Source organism: Zosterops lateralis (genome assembly GCF_965231275.1).
Source record: "Zosterops lateralis genome assembly, chromosome: 29".
NCBI classification, from domain to species: domain Eukaryota; kingdom Metazoa; phylum Chordata; class Aves; order Passeriformes; family Zosteropidae; genus Zosterops; species Zosterops lateralis.
Window position 1 is genome coordinate 4,854,927 of NC_139789.1, and position 16,284 is coordinate 4,871,210.

Here is a 16,284-nt window from a genome sequence, read left to right on the forward strand (position 1 = left end):
GAGGAACAGCCCCAGGGCTGCAGGACAGTGCTCCTGAGGGGAATGGGGTGAGAAACAGGGACAAAGGCAGGGTTGGGAGCAGATGGCAGCAGGGGAGGGAAATCCCTGCCTGGCCCGGCTCCTCCAGGCATTGTGTGAGCCCGGTGGAGCCAGGCCAGCTCCCAGCAGCTGAGGTTTTCTGGAGGGGACAACAGCAGCCCAGTGCAGCCACCAAGAGCAGCCAGGGGGGCTTTGACCCTGATTACAGCTGTGAGACCCCCACAACCCTCAGCACCCACTGCTGGCACAGAGACTGAGACACAGGGGTCTGTGGTGGGAGTGTAGGGGGGAAACTTGCTGGATTTTTCCCAATTTTTGAGGTTATTTCTTGCCAAAGATCCATCTGGGATTAGTTGTGGAGCTGTGGCTGGACATGTGGACACACAGGGGTGAGTGTGGACATGTGGAAATCAGGATGAGCGTGAGGATGAGAGGGTGGACACAAGGACATGAGGGTGGACACAAGGGCATGAGGATGGACATGGGGATGGACACAAGGACATGAGGATGGACACAAGGACGTGAGGATGGACACGAGGACACGAGGGTGGACATGTGGACATAAGGATGGACACAAGGACATGAGGATGGACACAAGGACACGAGGATGGACACATGGACATGAGGATGGACACGTGGACATGAGGATGGACACATGGACATGAGGATGGACATGTGGACATGAGGATGGACACGAGGAGATGAAGGTGGACACAAGGACATGAGGGTGGACACAATGATGGACACAAGGACACAATGATGGACACAAGGACACGATGATGGACACAAGGACACAATGATGGACACATGGACGTGAATTTGGGCACACAAACTCTCACCCCACCATGGGCTCAGGGTTGCCCCCATGCCCTCACCACCACCACCACAGCCTGGCTTGCCCTTGATGGCTGATGGAGGCCACACACCACGAATTCCCCTTTCCCCTGTGAAAAAAACAAAAAAGGGAGCGAGGAGGAGGAGAAGGCGTCGGGTGGAGAAGCCCCCGGCCGCCTGCTGGGGTGAGTGGAACCAACAAATTTCATGCATCTCCTTCTTGTTTAGAGTGGGCTCCCTCCTCACCTGCTCCTGGGCACAGTTTCCTGCCCCCTGAGCCAGCAGGGAGGAATCTGACTCCGGTTTAAAGGCAAGGAGCTTGTCCACGGTCTGCAGCTCGATGTGCTGGCCGTGGTGGGCAGGGTTTGCTAGCTGTCTGCACCCATCCCACCTCCCCCTGTGAAAATCCTGCAGAAAAACACCTCCCTGAGGGGTGTCCCCACCCTTTGAGGGGTGTCCCCACCATCTGAGGGGCACTCGGTGGTCTGGGCCTGACCAGGGGGGTTCTTGGCAATCATCAGATTGTGCCCAACCCAAAAGCTGCTCCATCTTTCAGCTTTTCCCTCTCATCCTGCCCTGCCACCCCTCTGCACTGCTGAGGACTCTGTGCAAGCCTCCAAAATCTCATTTTGGGCTGGGAAATGAGGCCACGGCACCCACCCTGCCTCCCATGCCTCACATCCTTGTGTCCATCCTCACCATCCTCATGCTGTCCTTGTGTCCACACTCACCTTTATGTCCTCCCCATGTGGCCAAGGTTGCCTGGAGCATCCTCCCTCCCAGGCAGCGAGCTGGGAACAACCATCCCTTCTCCATTCCATTTAGGGAAAACCCCCTCCAGTCCCCATGGTGAGAGCACTGAGTCCCCTCCAGCACCCGGGAGGGGCTGACACCTCACCCCCCATGGAGGGACAGGCAAGGGACGTGCTCCAGCAGCAGAGGATGCTGGCAGGGAGAGGACCAACCCCTTTGGAGATCTTTTTTTGGCTGTGATTCCTGCCAAAAGGCCCGACATCCATCCCCAGCACCTCTGCATGCCTGGCTCGGCATCCCGGGGAAAAAAAGGGGGGTTCCTCGGGGGCTGGCTCGGAGCAGGGACCCTGCTGAGCTGCTGGATGGTGCAGATGGGGCTGAGCCCCTCGCGTGAGCCGTCCTGCAGTGCCTGGCACGGCACAGCTCGGGCCTGGCCTGGGTTTGGGAACCGTGCTGGGAGAAACGCACGGCAGGGGAAAGGTGGGATGTGACAGGCTTGGGGTGGTGTGTGTGCTGGTGTGTGACAGTGGGGTGTGACACTGGTGTGTGACACTGTGTGTGACATTGTGTGTGATACTGAAGTGTGACACTGTGTGTGTGACACCAATGTGTGACATTGTGTGTGTGACATTGTGTGTGATACTGTGTGTGTGACACTGTGTGTGCTGGTGTGTGACATTGTGTGTGACATTGGGGTGTGATATTGGTGTGTGACATTGTATGTGATACTGGTGTGTGACACTGTGTGTGTGACATTGTGTGTGATACTGGAGTGTGACACTGTGTGTGTGACACCAATGTGTGACATTGTGTGTGATGCCAGTGTGTGACACTGTGTGACACTTGTGTGTGAGACTGTGTGTGACAACTGTGTGTGACAGCAGTGTGTGACACTGTTGTGTAACACTGGTGTGTGATACCAGTGTGTGACACCGGTGTGTGACATCGGTTGTGATACTGGTGTGTGATACCGGTGTGTGACACTGTATGTGATACTGGTGTGTGACTTTGTATGTGGCACTGGTGTGTAACACTGTGTGTGATGCTGGTGTGTGACATTGGTGTGTGACACTGTGTGTGACATTGGTGTATGATACTGGTGTGTGACACTGGTGTGTGACACTGTGTGTGACACTGTGTGTGACACCGGTGTGTGACACTGCTGTGTGACACTGTGTGTGACACCTCTGTGTGACACCAGCACCTGGCCCGATTAACCCTTTCCCTGCTGTAGACACTATCCCTGGCTGGTTTCAGCGGGAACAACCCTCATTTCCCAACCCCTCCACACACACACAGAGCCCTCCCCTGCTGCTCCATCCCATTTCCCCTCCTCGCCCTCACAGGGGGGATATTTTGGGGTCCTTTCCCCACAGCATCTCCTCCCACCCAGCAGCAGAGAGGAGCTTTGCTCCCTGTCCGTGCCAAACAGCCCAGCAGGGATTTCTCTCTGCTTTGCCAGAGGTTTTTATCCCAGATCAGTTTGCAGGACGGGAACAGCCCCGTGCCCTCCTGCTGGCCCCGTGTGGGGGATCCATTGTGTGTCTTTATTTCTCCAGGCACACCTAGTGAAGCCAAAGCTTGGAGAAAGTGTTGCCAGGCATGTTTTGTTATTTGTCCTGTGTGCAAGGAAGCAAAAAAACTGTGCCTGAAAAAGTATCGACATGAAAATTTTCAGAAATTTTGGAATATCTGCTCCCATCCTGGGACGAGCACCCCATGAAGCCACTGACTCTCCCAGCTCTGGTACAAACCTTTTATTCTATTCCCCCTATCCCAGCTCTGGGCTGGGTTTGCCCTGTGGAGGAGAGGCCTGGAGGGCTCCACGGCCTGTCCTGTCCCCTGGAGCTCAGGGACATCACAGACTCCACTGAGCTTCACACGCGGCCAAAAATCAACAACAAGAAGTGAACCCCAAAAACAGACACAAGACCCCCCCCAAACACACACCCCCAACACACACACCCCTCCCTCCCAACCCCATTCCCCAAACCCAGATATGTCGGATGGGTGGAATGATAAAGGAGCAGCACAAAAAAAAATGGTGGGGACGGGGATGAGAGAGACCTGCCCGTCCCACCATGGCACAGGTGAGAGCCCAAAAAACCCAGGGGAGAGGGTGGGAGGGTAATAAGTTAATCTGTACAGACGTGTTAGGTGAGACAGGAGTGGTGGCACCGACACCCTCCCGGCACTGGGGTGTCCCCATGGGTGCCCATCAAACCACAGAATGATGCTTGAAAATCGAGTGGTGGACAATGGGGAGGAGATGGGCAGGGGAGAGACACCTCCATGCCCAGGGGTGGGCCAAGGGGAGCTGTGTTTGGTCTCATTTGGAGCCCAGGGACACAGAGAACGGGTCCTGCCATCAGCTACAGCCCTGCAGGGGTGTCCCAGCATCGGGCAGGGATGCTGAACCCAGGATGGATCCATCCCTATGGGATACTGAACCCAGGATGGAGCCGTCCCTACAGGATGCTGAGCCCAGGATGGAGCCATCCCTATGGGATCCCAAGCCCAGGAGGGAGCCGTCCCTATGGGATGCTGAACCCAGGATGGAGCCGTCCCTACAGGATCCCAAACCCAGGATGGATCCATCCCTACAGGATACTGAACCCAGGATGGATCCATCCCTATGGGATGCTGAACCCAAGATGGATCCATCCCTACAGGATCCCAAACCCAGGATGGAGCCGTCCCTACAGGATCCCAAACCCAGGATGGATCCATCCCTACAGGATACTGAACCCAGGATGGATCCATCCCTACAGGATACTGAACCCAGGATGGATCCATCCCTATGGGATGCTGAACCCAAGATGGATCCATCCCTACAGGATCCCAAACCCAGGATGGAGCCATCCCTACAGGATACTGAACCCAGGATGGATCCATCCCTATGGGATGCTGAGCCCAGAATGGAGCCGCCCCTACAGGATGCTGAGCCGTCCCTGTGGGATGCTGAACCCAGGATGGAGTGGAGCCATCCCTACAGGATCCCAAGTCCAGGATGGAGCCATCCCTACAGGATGCTGAACCCGGGATAGAGCCATCCTTATAGGATGCTGAACCCAGGATGGAGCCGTCCCTATGGGATGCCAGGCCCAGGATGGAGCTGTTCCTATGGGATACTGAACCCATTTGGAGCCATCCCAGCAGCTCCCACCTCCTGTCCAAGCTTGAAGTCAAGGAAACTCTGCCCTCGCCCTCTCCTTGGTCCCACAACAACTTGTTGGCACCAGACCCATCTCACCAAGGGCACCACGGAGCAGGGAGGGGAAGGAGCCACCCCAGGGCCCCTCCAGAGCTCCGGGAAGGGGCTTGGCCGGGTGCTGGCGTGGGCACGGAGGCGGCGGGATCCGCTCCTGTCTCCGGCTGCCAAGGCCAAATCCATTCGCCACGTTCCGGCTCCCCGAGGCAATCGGCTCCGGCCGGCGGAAAGGCACTTCCCAGGGCCGGGCCCGGCGCCTCGGAGGCTCAGCCCAAGGTGGGAGGCCGGGGATGTGCCGAGCCAAAGCTCAGAAGGCTGCAGACACTCTCCATCCCCCACCGCAGCCGGTTCCCTCCTGCCCAGTGCTGGAGCAATGCCCGGGAGGGCTGCGGGGCCCCGGCGGCTCCGGGCGGGAGGAGACAGAGAGTCCTGCTCCCTCCGGCCTTCCCGGCTCTGGCAGCTCCCTCTTGCCTCTACAAGGCAAGATCCCAACTCACAGCACATCCCTGGGGGAGGCAGAGACCCAGAGATGCCCCATAGGGAGTTGAAGATGTGGGGCAGCCCCAGGGGCAGCAGGGTGGGATGGAGGGCGATGCCATGGGGATGGTGACAGGGAGGTTGGGATGGGGTTGGGATGGCTACAGGATGGTCTTGTCCAGGTCGACTTTGAGGGGCAGCGGCCCCGCGTCCTCCCCGCCGGGCGAGGGGCACAGGGTGACGGTGATAACGGGTGGCAGCGGGAACGCGCCGGGGCCATCCAGGTCCTCCAGATATTCCTTGTCCCCGTTGATGCTCAGAGGCTGGAGAGAGGCAAAGAGCACAGTGCAGCCCCAGAATGGGGTGCAAAACACCCTCACCCCCAGTTTGGGGACACCAGGACATCCTCACCCCCAGTTTGGGGACACCAGGACATCTTCACCCCCAGTTTGGGGACACCAGGACACCCTCATCTCCAGTTTGGGGACACCAGGACATCCTCACCCCCAGTTTGGAAACACCTGGACATCCTCACCCCCAGTTTGGAAACACCAGGACATCCTCATCCCCAGTTCGGGGACACCAGGACACCCTCATCTCCAGTTTGGGGACACCAGGACACCCTCACCCCCAGTTTGGGGACACCAGGACATCCTCATCCCCACCTTGGGGACACCAGGACATCCTCACCCCCAGTTTGGGGACACCAGGACATCCTCACCCCCAGTTTGGGGACACCAGGACATCCTCATCCCCAGTTTGGGGGACACCAGGACATCCTCACCCCCAGTTTGGGGACACCAGGACACCCTCACCCCCAGTTTGGAAACACCAGGACATCCTCACCCCCACCTTGGGGACACCACACCCCACACAGTGACTTGGGGACCACAAACAGCTCACAGCAATGCTGGGTATCCCTGTGCTCACCCCATACCTGGGTCTTGACGTGCTGCTCGGGGGCAGTGACCAGGCTGGCACAGCTGAGCCACAGCATCACCATGATGGAGAGGAAGAGGCAGGCGGCCAGGATCCAGCGAGGAAGGCCCGAGCGCCTGTAGCACCCCACCACCCCCCGCCAAAGAGAAGGGACCAGTTTATGGCAGGGCACGGGCTGGGAATTGGGGTTGGGGAGGGGGATCTGCTCTGCAAACTCCAGCAGGTCCCAGACCACCTACTTGGACATGCAGCCCAGGAAGTCGTGCTCCTGCTGTGGGGGCTCCGGGGGGTGAGTCTTGGCTTTGCCTCGTGGGTCCTTCATGGGGGGTTTGTCCCCTTTTGCTCGGGGGGCTGGGAGGGGAGAGGTGATGGTGAACCTGGGCACCCGTGTGGGCACATCCTCCCCTCTCCCATCCCCTCGCCAGCACAGGATTGGGGTCCCCCTCTCCCCCCCCAGGAGCCTCTAAAGGATCCCAGCAGCTTAATGAGTCCCATCCCTGGGGTGGATGGGGATGTGGGAAGCTGATCAGACCCAAGAAGTGGGAAATTTATTCAGCTCTGGAGGGCTCAGGGGGTCCCAGCCCCCTCCCAGCAGCCCAGACCCCTCCACACCTGTGTGGGGCTGGGGGATGCCAGGGCTGGATCCTGATCCCGATCCCGGCTGTGCTGGCTGGATCTCCAGTGCCTCGGCTGCTGGAAACTCCATCTCAGGCTGGGACTGGGTGGGCAGGGAAAGAGGGAGAAGGCAGTGAGGAAGGGGGTCCCCACCCCTCTGGGCACCCACAGGGAGGGTCCTGAGGACACCCCCACCTGAAACACCACGACCTTGCCATCGTCCGCCTGCAGGTAGAAGGTCCAGGTGGAGGAGATGAAGCTCTGGGCAGAGCTGACAATGTCGTTGCAGAAGGTGGAGAATAAATCCAACATGGAAAACGACGGCGCCTTCAGCTCCAGGCTCTGCAAAGGAGTGAGGGGACATCACATCACCACTGTCACCTCATCACCCAGTCCAGCAACATCCCACCCCGGGGTCATGGCTGGGTTGAGCTGGGTGCAACCTCCCAGGGATGGAAAGGGATGTTCCAGGGTGATGGTGCAGCCCTAAAAAGGCCACCAAGTGATCCCTGGGGCGACCACCCATCTCTGGGGTGACCACCCATCTCTGGGGCGACCACCCATCTCTGGGGCCATCACCCATCTCTGGGGTGACCACCCATCTCTGGGGCAACCACCCATCTCTGGGGCAACCACCCATCTCTGGGGCCATCACCCATCTCTGGGGCAACCACCCATCTCTGGGGCCATCACCCATCTCTGGGGCCATCACCCATCTCTGGGGTGACCACCCATCTCTGGGGTGACCACCCATCTCTGGGGCCATCACCCATCTCTGGGGCGACCACCCATCTCTGGGGTGACCACCCATCTCTGGGGCAACCACCCATCTCTGGGGCCATCACCCATCTCTGGGGCAACCACCCATCTCTGGGGCCATCACCCATCTCTGGGGTGACCACCCATCTCTGGGGTGACCACCCATCTCTGGGGCCATCACCCATCTCTGGGGCGACCACCCATCTCTGGGGTGACCACCCATCTCTGGGGTGACCACCCAACTCTGGGGCCATCACCCAGCCCCAGGAGCGTCCTTTTGGGGTGGGATCACCCTCCTCCAGCAGAGACAATGGGAGCGGAGCAGCCGCGATGCCGAGGGCGTTCCTCTCCTGGCAGCCTCTCAGTGCCCTGGATTCTTGGCCGTCTCGGCAGTTTGTTATTTTTAAAGCATCCCTGCTGGAATCCGCTTGGCTGCTCCCCTGCCACTGGCTCCGAACATTTTCCGACAGCCCCTTGCACGGTCAAACCAGCAAACAGGAAATAAATAGGTCAGATTCTGTATCTAATTATTATGCTAAATCTGCTTTGCCTGCTCGTCTGGGAACCCGAGGAAAAAATGCTTTGGGTGGGTGGAGGGGGCTGAGGGCCCTCCCTGTCACCCCTGGTCACCCCCAGATGCTCATCCTGGCCTTGGAGAGGGGCTGGGAAATGGGATCAGGCACTGGGAAGGTTTTAAAACTGGGCTGCAAAGGAGGGAGGGTTGTTCAAAGGAGCTTTCCACTCTTTTTTACGGCACAGATTCATCTTTTCCTGCATGTGCACCAAACCAAAAGCCTCTTCCTTGGGCCAAAGTCTAATTTAATTAGTTGGGCAAAAGCTGGATTAATTAAATGTAGGAGGGGGAAGCATTGCTGATTGCTGGGAAGGATAACAAATCAAAACTGGGGGAATCTGCCACGATCCCCACCCAGATCCTCTCCCCCTGGGAATTCCCTGTGAGAGAATTCTCCCTGCCTGGCACAAGCCCAGTCCAGCCCCAAAAAAGTTAATTTTCTTTTTATACTTGCAACAAAGCAGCCGGTGGTGGCTTGGATCAACCTGGCACAGCTGGAGTTCTCATCTACATGGATGGATGGAGGGATGGATGGATTGATGGAGGGATGGATGGATGGATGGAGGGATGGATGGATGGATGGATGGAGGGATGGATGGATGGATGGATGGATGGATGGAGGGATGGATGGATGGATGGATGGATGGATGGATGGATGGATGGATGGATGGATGGATGGAGGGATGGATGGAGGGATGGATGGATGGATGGGGGGATGGAGGGATGGATGGATGGAGGGATGGATGGATGGATGGATGGATGGATGGATGGATGGATGGATGGATGGATGGGGGGATGGAGGGATGGATGGAGGGATGGATGGATGGATGGATGGAGGGATGGATGGATGGATGGATGGATGGATGGATGGATGGATGGATGGGGGGATGGAGGGATGGATGGAGGGATGGATGGATGGATGGATGGATGGAGGGATGGATGGATGGATGGATGGATGGATGGATGGATGGATGGGGGGATGGAGGGATGGATGGAGGGATGGAGGGAGGGATGGAGGGATGGATGATGGATGGATGGATCCATGGATCCAGGGCTAGATGGATGGATGGACAGATGGATGGATGGATGGATGGATAGATAGATCCATGGATGGATCCAGGGATGGATGGGCTGCACATCTGTGGTGTCCCCCACCCCGAAGGAGAGAAGGGTCTGTGCTGGCTCCTGTGCCAAGAAGGATTTCCCCATCTCCCTTCACCTTCTCCTTCCTGCTCTCCTCCACCTCGGGCAGCTGCTTGCGGCACCCGGTCACACACCCAAACTGCTCCTCTGCGTTGCCATAGGCTTCAGCACAGGCTGGGAGAGAGGAGAGATCAGATTTTGGGGGTGCCCAGCCCCTGGGACCCCCGTCCCCCTCCCCACCGACACCCAGGGCGTGTCAATCTGACAGGACGCTCCGGACGGTGTCGGGTGTCACGCTGCTCCCGGTGGGATTTTTGGGGATCCCCCCACCCTGGCGACGGTGTTTGGGGCTTGGCCACTGGCTCCTCTCACCTGCTTCACACTCGGCTCTGGTGGTGTTGAGCTCGGCGCTCGCATCCACGAAGTGACAGATGGAGAACAGCCGGCAGCCCCGGTAACAGGCGTTGAGAACAGCATCCTGCGGCGAGGAGGAGGAGGAGGAGGAGGAGGAGAGCGTGGAGCTGGCACCGGGCTCAGCCCGATGGCTGCGCTGGACATCCCCCCACACCCAGCTGGGGGGGCACCGGGCAGTGCTGCCCCTGCCCGGGATTGTGGAGAGGGCTGGGACCCCCAAATCTGGAGGTCCCAGAGGAGGGGGAGCTGCCCTACAGCCCCCCTGGGTGCACCCCAGGGTGGGTTTGCACTTGGCCAAGTCCTCGTGGAGGGTGTGGAGGGTCTCCCCACCTCTGTTGGCACCAGCCAGGCGCTGGCATGGGCTGGCAGGAGGTGAGGGTGCAGATTTGGGGGGCCAGGGACACACTGAGGGGGTGTGGGGGGCACATGGAGCCTACAGAGGGGTCACTGGTGACACTGTGGGCACCCCAAACCAGTGCCCCCGACGAATGTCCTCACTGGGGCACCCCAAAGCTGCTGGAGGAGACCGTTGGGGGTGTCCTGGTGCCCTCCATGGGGGTGTGGCCCAGTGTGGCCTGTCAGGGCTGTCCCCACTGCTCCTGGTGGCCCTGTGGCCTCCCAGGCCCCTCCAGTGCTCCCAGTGCCCCCAGTGTCCCCTCTGGTGTCCCCACTACTCCTGGTGGCCCCTGTGGCATCCCAGGCCCCTCCAGTGCTCCCAGTGCCCCCAGTGTCCCCTCTGGTGTCCCCACTGCTCCTGGTGGCCCCTGTGGCCTCCCAGGCCCCTCCAGTGCTCCCAGTGCCCCCAGTGTCCCCTCTGGTGTCCCCACTGCTCCTGGTGGCCCCTGTGGCCTCCCAGGCCCCTCCAGTGCTCCCAGTGCCCCCAGTGTCCCCTCTGGTGTCCCCACTGCTCCTGGTGGCCCTGTGGCATCCCAGTCTCCTCCAGTGCTCCCAGTGCCCCCGGTGTCCCCTCCAGTGCCCCCACTGCTCTTGGCAGTCCCACTGTGCCAGGTGTTACTGGTGCTCCCCATGCTCCCAGTTCCCCCAGTGACCCCAATGCTCCTGATGCTCCCAGTGCCCCTGGTGCCCCCCAGTAACCCCAGTGCTCCCAGTGCCCCTGATGTTCCTGGTGCCCCAATCATACTGACAGTCTCCATGTCCCAAATACCCCCAGTACTCCCAGTGCCTCCCAGCACTCCCAGTACCCACGATGTTCCTGGTACCCCCAATGCTATTGATGGTCCCCATGCCCCCGGTGCCCCCCAGTACACCCAGTACTCCCAGTGCCCCTGATTCTCCCTGTGCCCCAATCCTACTGACAGTCTCCACATCCCAAATACCCCCAGTGCCCCCAGTACTCCCAGTGCCCCAGATGCTGCTGGTACCCCCAATGCTATTGATGCTCTCCATGCCCCCAGTGCCCCCAGTGCCCCCAGTGCCCCCAGTACTCCCAGTTCCCACGATGCTTCTGGTACCCCCAATGCTCCTGATGATCCCCGTGCCCCTGCTGCCTCCCAGTGCCCCCAGTGCTCCCACTGCCCCTGATGTTCCTGGTACCCCCAATGCTATTGATGCTCCCCATGCCCCCGGTGCCCCCCAGTACACCCAGCACTCCCAGTGCCCCCGATACTGCTGGTACCTCCAATGCTATTGATGCTCCCCATGCCCCCAGTACTCCCAATACCCCCGATGCTCCTGGGGCCCCCACAGCCGTTGATGCTCTCCATGCCCCCAGTGCCCTCCACTACTCCCAGTACACCCAGTACTTCCACTGTCCCCTGTGCCCCCAGTACTCCCAGTGCTCCCACTGCCCCCTGTGCCCCCAGTGCCCCCAGTGCACCCGATGCTGCTGGTACCCCCAATGCCACTGATGCCCCCTATGCCCCCAGTGCCCCCCAGTACTCCCAATACACCCAGTACTCCCAGTGCCCCCAGTGTTCCTGGCACCCCCAATGCTATTGATGCTCCCCATGCCCCTGGTGCCCCCAGTGCTCCCAGTGCCCCTGATGCTGCTGGTACCCCCAATGCTATTGATGCTCTCCATGCCCCCAGTGCCCCCCAGCACTCCCAGCACTCCCAGCACTCCCAGTACTCCCAGTGTCCCCGATGCTGCTGGTACCCTCAATGCTCTTGATGCTCCCCATGCCCCTGATGCCCTCCAGTACACCCAGTGCTCCCAGTGCCCCTGATGTTCCTGGTACCCCCTCAATGCTGTTGATGCTCCCCATGCCCCCGGTGCCCCCCAGTATCCCAGTACACCCAGTACTCCCAATGCCCCCAGTACTCCCAGTGCTCCCAATGCTCCTGGTACCCCCAATGCTATTCATGCTTTCCATGCCCCTGGTGCCCCCAGTACTCCCAGTGCCCCCGATGCCCCCGGTACCCCCAATGCTGTTGATGCTCTCCATGGCCCAGTGCCCCCCAGCACTCCCAGCACTCCCAGTACTCCCAGTGCCCCCGACGCTCCCGGTACCCCCAATGTTATTGATGCTCCCCATGCCCCCAGTGTTCCCAGTACCCCCGATGCTCCCGGTACCCCTGATGCTCCTGATGCCCCCCGTGCCCCCGGTCCCCTCCCACCCCCGGAGCCGCCGGTGGCCCGGACTCACGGCGGCGGCCCGGCGCTGCAGGCTGCGGCCGCACTGCCCGCGGCACCCGCCGGTGTCTCCCAGCTGCGCCGAGAAGGGGTCGGCGCTTGTGCCGGTGGCGGCGGCGAGAAGGGCCAGGCCGAGGGCGAGCAGGGCCCGGGGCCGGCGGGCCGGGGCCGCCATGGCTGGCACGGAACGGAACGGAACGGAGCGGAGCGGAGCGGAGCCGAGCGCACCCACCGCCGCCACCGCCGGCCCCGCCGTGACGCGCCGTGCGCCGGGCGGGGGGAGACGGGGGCGGGCGGGGGGAGCAGCCGCAGCCTGCCGCAGGTCCACCGGCACCGCCACCGCCACCGGCACCGGCACCGGCACCGGAGGGGTGGGAGAGAGGGGTGCGGGAGATGGCCGGGCAGTGGGGATGAGGAGAACCCTGAGATGCAGAATTGGGGGATGCTCGGGCACTGGGGGATGAGGAGAAGCCCGGGATGCAGAACTGGGGGATGAGGAGAAGCCCGGGATGCAGAACTGGGGATGAGGAGAAGCCCGGGATGCAGAATTGGGGGATGAGGAGAAGCCCGGGATGCAGAACTGGGGGATGCTCAGACAGTGGGGGATGAGGAAAACCCCAGGATGCAGAATTGGGGGATGAGGAGAAGCCTGGGATGCAGAATTGGGGGATGCTCGGGCAGTGGGGATGAGGAGAAGCCCAGGATGCAGAATTGGGGGATGAGGAGAACCCTGAGATGCAGAATTGGGGGATGAGGAGAACTCCAAGATACAGAACTGGGGGATGTCTAGGCAGAGAGGGATGAGGAGAACCCCGGGATGTGGGACAATTGGTGAGTCCAAAGGCCAGGGATGCAGTGGGATTGGGGCATTCATGGACACCAGGGCATGCAGGAGGATTGGGGGATTCATGGACACCAAGGGGACAAAGGGAACATGAGAACCAGGAGATTGATGGGATCCAGGGGGCGTAGGGGGACCATGGGCTGAGGGGGGCACTGGGGGATGCAGGAGGGCTCAGGAGGATGTGCAGGGACACAAGAGGACTGGGGGGGCCACCCTGACACAGAGGGACTGAGGAGAGCAGGGGGACTGAGGGGGTCACACTGGCCCTGGGGTCACACAGAGGGACAGGGCGGCCCCAGTGCCACCCACTGGCATTTATGGACCAGTCCCTCAGCAAGGGACCATCCCCTTGTCCCCGGGGGGGGGGGGGGGTGGGGTTTAAACCCCTCTGTGCCCCCTCTGTGTCCCCCAAACCACCTCCATTCCTCCCATCCTCACCCCCACTCCTCAGGCCCGTGCTGGGCTCTCTCCCTGACCCCTCCCCAGATTTACAGCCCTGATTTCCCAGCTTTAAACGACATCAAAGTCACCACCCACGCCCCCCCCCCTCACCCCTGCCCTGCCCATTCCCCTTTATTTATTTATGGCAGCACCCCAAAGAGGGCCCGGGGGGAGGAAGAGGAGGGGGAGAAAGGGGAGGGCTGGGGGCTTCAGTAACCTCCGGCCCTAATGGGGAACACATGGCAAGACCCCGGCACAGGGGAAGGGGGGGTTCTCCTGTCCCAGTTTAGGATTTAGGGATGCTCCACACCCTGGGACAGCGATGGAAAGTTTGGGGGCGCTGGGGGACACACCAGGGTCAGGGAGCGAGGCCTCTCCTCGCCTCAACAGTTTATTCATCTTATTAATCAAAGCAGGGCCGGCAGAAAATGAGCTGCGGGCGGGCGGGGGAGCTGCCAGGGCGCTGCTCTCCCCTTCCCCCTCCTGGAGCCCCGCCAGCCCCGGCCCCGGGTCCGGCACCGGCGACGAATGGCCGAGTAAATGGAGTAGATTGGGGGATGTCACCGTAAATCACCGCAAATCACCGCGCTGCAGGTGGGGCTTGGCAGAGCCCGGGGGATGCTCCGGGTGGGCATCGCTCCCTCCGCACCTGCCCGAGCTCTGTCTGCTCACCTTTCCATGGACACACACAAAAATAAAAGCTTTTCCACGGGCAAAACCATCCAAACTGAGAAATACTCGCTCCTTTCCTTTCCTTTCCTTTCCTTTCCTTTCCTTTCCTTTCCTTTCCTTTCCTTTCCTTTCCTTTCCTTTCCTTTCCTTTCCTTTCCTTTCCTTTCCTTTCCTTTCCTTTCCTTTCCTTTCCTTTCCTTTCCTTTCCTTTCCTTTCCTTTCCTTTCCTTTCCTTTCCTTTCCTTTCCTTTCCTTTCCTTTCCTTTCCTTTCCTTTCCTTTCCTTTCCTTTCCTTTCCTTTCCTTTCCTTTCCTTTCCTTTCCTTTCCTTTCCTTTCCTTTCCTTTCCTCTCCTCTCCTCTCCTCTCCTCTCCTCTCCTCTCCTCTCCTCTCCTCTCCTCTCCTCTCCTCTCCTCTCCTCTCCTCTCCTCTCCTCTCCTCTCCTCTCCTCTCCTCTCCTCTCCTCTCCTCTCCTCTCCTCTCCTCTCCTCTCCTCTCCTCTCCTCTCCTCTCCTCTCCTCTCCTCCTTTTTAAAATTATTTTTATTTATTTTCCAGAGCTTTTCAGGAAACCTCAGGCTCTCCCCACTTTATCTGGGGTGTCCCCACTGCCCTTTCCATGATTCTTCACTCCCCATCCCAACCCTGCAGAGCCCATCCCTTGTGCTCAAGGACCCTCTCAACATTTTTTCCCCCTCCTCCAGAGCTCCTCAAACTCCTTTACAGGACTTTTTGTGCTTCCCAAAGCAAACAGAGACGGGAAGGTGCGGCCACCCCGAGGATGCTCTGGAAGGAAAAAAAAGTGTGAGGAGAAAAAGGGGGGGGGGGGTGGCAGGGAAAGGGTTAAGCGGGTTATAAATTACCCATGGATGTGGAAATGTGACTGAGAGGAATAGAAAGCAAACTCTGCCTGCTGGATTCTTTGCATTTCTTGCCTCTTTATTTTTCCCCCAGGTCACTTTAAAAGGATGCAGGCAGTCGAGGCAGCTCTCCTCCCGCTTTTTCCCGGGGTTTGGGGTTGGGTTTTTTTTTTTTGATTTTTATTTTTTCTTGTTTGTTTTTTACACCCTGGCCCTTGAGCCAGATGCTGTCTGCGTCCAAGGATTTTATGGAGTGAGCTGTGGCTGGGAAATCAAGCAATTAAATTAATCCAGGGCCCTTTTTTGGTGACAAATGACGACGGGGAGGTGGAAAACCGAACCGAGGATGCTCAGAGAGGTTTTTGGGGCTGTCACTGGGGTCACCCACATCCTTTTTGGGGGGGAAACAGAGATTTGGGCGCCGAGGGCAGACCCTGGGAATGGATCCACACTGGGGAAACAACAGGACAGCCCCAAACTCAGAATATCTCGGTACTGACACCTAAAAAACCCCGATTTGGGGGGTCAGAGAGGGGGATCCGGGCTGGATCTTTCCCCCAGCCCGTCCTGCGAGCCCGTGGGCCGGAGGGAGCAGCTTTAAAGGTCACAGTGAAAGGGCAGCGCTGAGCGCAGCTGGGGCTGAGTCAGAGCGCGGCTGGGTCACCTCCGGCTGCTGACGCCCACCCTGGCACTGTCCAGGCTTGGGGACACCCCTGTCCCCTCACTCTGTCCCCATGCTGTGAATTGGGAGGTTAAATATCCCCTGTGCCACCTGGGGTGACATTGTGCCATATCCAGGTGTCACCATGTCCCCCCTGTGCCCCATCAGAGCATCAAAACACCTTCTGTTGATGCTTCTGCCACAATCAAAGCTGGGCAACCCCCTCCAGGGCATCCCATCCTCCTCTAAATCCCCCAAATTCCGAGTTTAAACTGAGAAACCTCGACCAGGGATGGAAAAAATAGATGGGGAATGGTCTGGGTAATGCAGGTGGGCACTGTGCTCCAGGCTGCGGCTCCAAAGGGGGAATTTCTCCTTTTTTCTGCTCGATTCCCAGCCCTGGCTGCAGATCCCATCCTCCTCTAAATCCCCCAAATTCCCGGTTCAAACTGAGAAA

At 59.5% G+C, this 16,284-nt stretch overlaps 1 protein-coding gene across 1 annotated transcript; it reads right to left on the bottom strand.

Annotated features, from left to right (window-relative positions):
• Positions 1-5,475: 5,475 nt before the first annotated feature.
• Positions 5,476-12,561, bottom strand: TMEM59L (transmembrane protein 59 like; the record flags this gene model as incomplete). Its single annotated transcript, XM_083879813.1, has 8 exons — positions 12,365-12,561; positions 9,717-9,822; positions 9,421-9,518; positions 7,064-7,210; positions 6,866-6,971; positions 6,493-6,604; positions 6,252-6,369; positions 5,476-5,637 (listed from the first exon to the last, which is right to left on the bottom strand). Exons 1-8 carry the CDS (start codon positions 12,524-12,526, stop codon positions 5,476-5,478), a joined length of 1,011 nt encoding a protein of 336 aa, XP_083735939.1. The 5' UTR covers positions 12,527-12,561.
• Positions 12,562-16,284: the final 3,723 nt, after the last annotated feature.